Source organism: Grammomys surdaster, unplaced genomic scaffold, assembly GCF_004785775.1.
Source record: "Grammomys surdaster isolate TR1022 unplaced genomic scaffold, NIH_TR_1.0 362, whole genome shotgun sequence".
NCBI classification, from domain to species: domain Eukaryota; kingdom Metazoa; phylum Chordata; class Mammalia; order Rodentia; family Muridae; genus Grammomys; species Grammomys surdaster.
Genome location: NW_021604781.1, coordinates 4,174,629 through 4,177,010, shown reverse-complemented (window position 1 = coordinate 4,177,010; position 2,382 = coordinate 4,174,629). Strand labels below are relative to the sequence as shown.

At 31.9% G+C, this 2,382-nt stretch overlaps 1 protein-coding gene across 1 annotated transcript in view; it reads left to right on the top strand.

Annotated features, from left to right (window-relative positions):
* N4bp2l2 (NEDD4 binding protein 2 like 2) overlaps positions 1-784 on the top strand; it is a 22,877-nt gene extending 22,093 nt beyond the window's left edge. Inside the window, exon 6 of the mRNA XM_028779718.1 lies at positions 418-784. Within this exon, the coding sequence (XP_028635551.1) occupies positions 418-619 (202 nt within the window). The 3' untranslated portion in view covers positions 620-784. The remainder of the gene's footprint in view (positions 1-417) is intronic.
* The last annotated feature ends 1,598 nt before the right edge of the window (positions 785-2,382 follow it).

Below are 2,382 nucleotides of genomic sequence, written 5' to 3'. Positions count from 1 at the left end.
AAAACACTATCTCATAATCTTTTTTCTTTTAAAATTTTTAATTTTTCACCTTTTAAAATGTTTAAAGAAATTATATATATTTTGATCATATTCTTCCCCAAACTCCTCCCAGGTCCCACCTTCCAACTTTATGTTCTTTTTCTTTAACAAAACAGATTTTAGAAAACATCCTTTATTTTGCTGTATACCTAATATTTTCAGTGAGCTATTCTGTAAGAATTAGTTAATGTTGTCCTCTGAAATAACAAATACGAATTTTCTTGTATAAAGCAAAGTATGTCTTCTTATGTTTATAAAATATCATTTAGACTTTATTCTATAACTGTAAAACAGCTGAATCTCTAAACCGATACTTTGTAAAAAATTAGAAAAAAAGATTTAAAATCTTTTTTCTGTCTTTTTTTTTTTTTTTGGTAGGAGGAATAAACATGGTGTGTCGCGAAAGAAGATTGCTCAGATGTTGGATCGTTATGAATTTCAAATGTCCATCTCCATTGTGATGAATTCAGTGGAACCAACCCAGAAAAGCATACAAAGACCCCTTCCTCTCCAGGGGGAACAGAGGTGGGGAGGCTCTCTAGGCTCACGTAGTCAAGTATCTATCGCAGATGACTCTTAAGAAGCTGGCTGTTTTGGCTGACATTTATTACTTTGGAGAACAAAGTAGTGAGCCTGTCTTGATTTTTGAATAGCTTCAAATAAAACCACGCTGTTGCCTCACAAAGGGTGTTCCCTACAAGTTGTTTAGATCCTAAAATACAAATAAAAATTGCATAAAATTGTATTTTAAATGTTTTTATAATGTTTTGTGATAATACTTCTGGTTATTGTGACTGGTAGAATGAAAAAAGAATTAGGATTTTCTTTTTTTTCTAAAACTATTTTAAACTATTTTTCAATACAGTTGAACTGCTTTTTTAGTAGTTCGTACTTTAAATTTTTATAAAACCTAGCATTTTCGATGTATTACCCTAAATATACAGAAATACCAGCTTTTATAGAGTACTTTATAGTTGATTCCTTTAATTTGGCATACCAGTAATTATGTTTCAGCTAATTCATAATGTGACAAAATTAACTGTAAGCCATAATTAGCATTTCAACTTAGTTTATACAGAATTTCCCAGCAAATGTTAGACAGTGGGTATACTGATCATCTCCTGGATCATTTATGCACATACGATGCCCATCTCTATTGTGATAAATTCAGTGGGACCAACAGAGAAAAGCATATGAAGACCCCTTCCTCCCCAGGGTTGAACACAGCAGGGGAGGCTCTCTATTCTCTAGGTTCACATAATCCAGTGACAGTATATATTGTTCTCACGCATTCCGTACTCCTTTCTAATTGGATTTGTAGAAGGGCAATAGAGGTAAGGCAAGTCATATATTTTTTAAAAACCTGGCAGGTGGTTCTGATAATGGTTCAGTTTTTTTGGTGTTGTTTAATTTGATGTAATATAATTCTGATATAAAAATATTTTGGACAGTTACTTAGTGCTGGCAAAGAACATTTGTCCTGCAAAGTATGTTTTCTCCTGGTTCTAGTTCTTACTGTGAAGCCAGCTGTTTCTTTCACTGAGTGGCTTCCTTCCTCAGATTATATTCTTTTACTTAGAATTTTAGCTATATCTTTTCGTTTTAGAGCCTTGTAATTCATGTCCATCTTCAAACACAGTTTTGCCTCATCTGTTCCTAAAGAATAGTGCAGGAAAAAAACTCGACCACCTCTTACTAAAATACCTTTGTTTTCAGTGTTGTATAGAAAATCTTTAATCTCTGGTTTATTTTCTTAAGAAAAAGTTTAGTTAATTGCAATGTGATTTCAACTGTTAATTTATCATGATCCTATGTATGCTTTGCATATTAATATTTTATGACTTTCAACCTTTTTCCTAAATAGCCTACCTTAAATCACGTAATCTTTGTGTGCTATCTTAAAACATTTTGCTGATTTTTTTTTTCTTTTTTTAAGTTGTGAGACTGAAAACTAGATACACTGTTGCAGGCTAGGTCTTTTCATTACACTGCTGTTAGTAAGACGCTGACTGCTATTTACCTGACTGCTTTGTGCTGCTCATATGTTAGTAGATCCCAACTTGTTTAGCCACATGTGTGTCTGTATGTAATTTGTTATCTTAGCTAAACACATAGTAAAAATATGAAAACACATGTTCGTGTGTAGGTATATATGTATACATACATTATACATAGCTTTTCAACATAAGATTGCTTTTTAATTTAGATTTGTATTTTCTAGTATGTTACTTAGAATTGCACAGTTTGAAAATCATACTAAAAAATTAAGCTTAAGGATAGATAGGTAAAACAACTGTTAGTTATGTTGTGTCTTTAAGAAACTTTATTCAGGACTGGAGACAT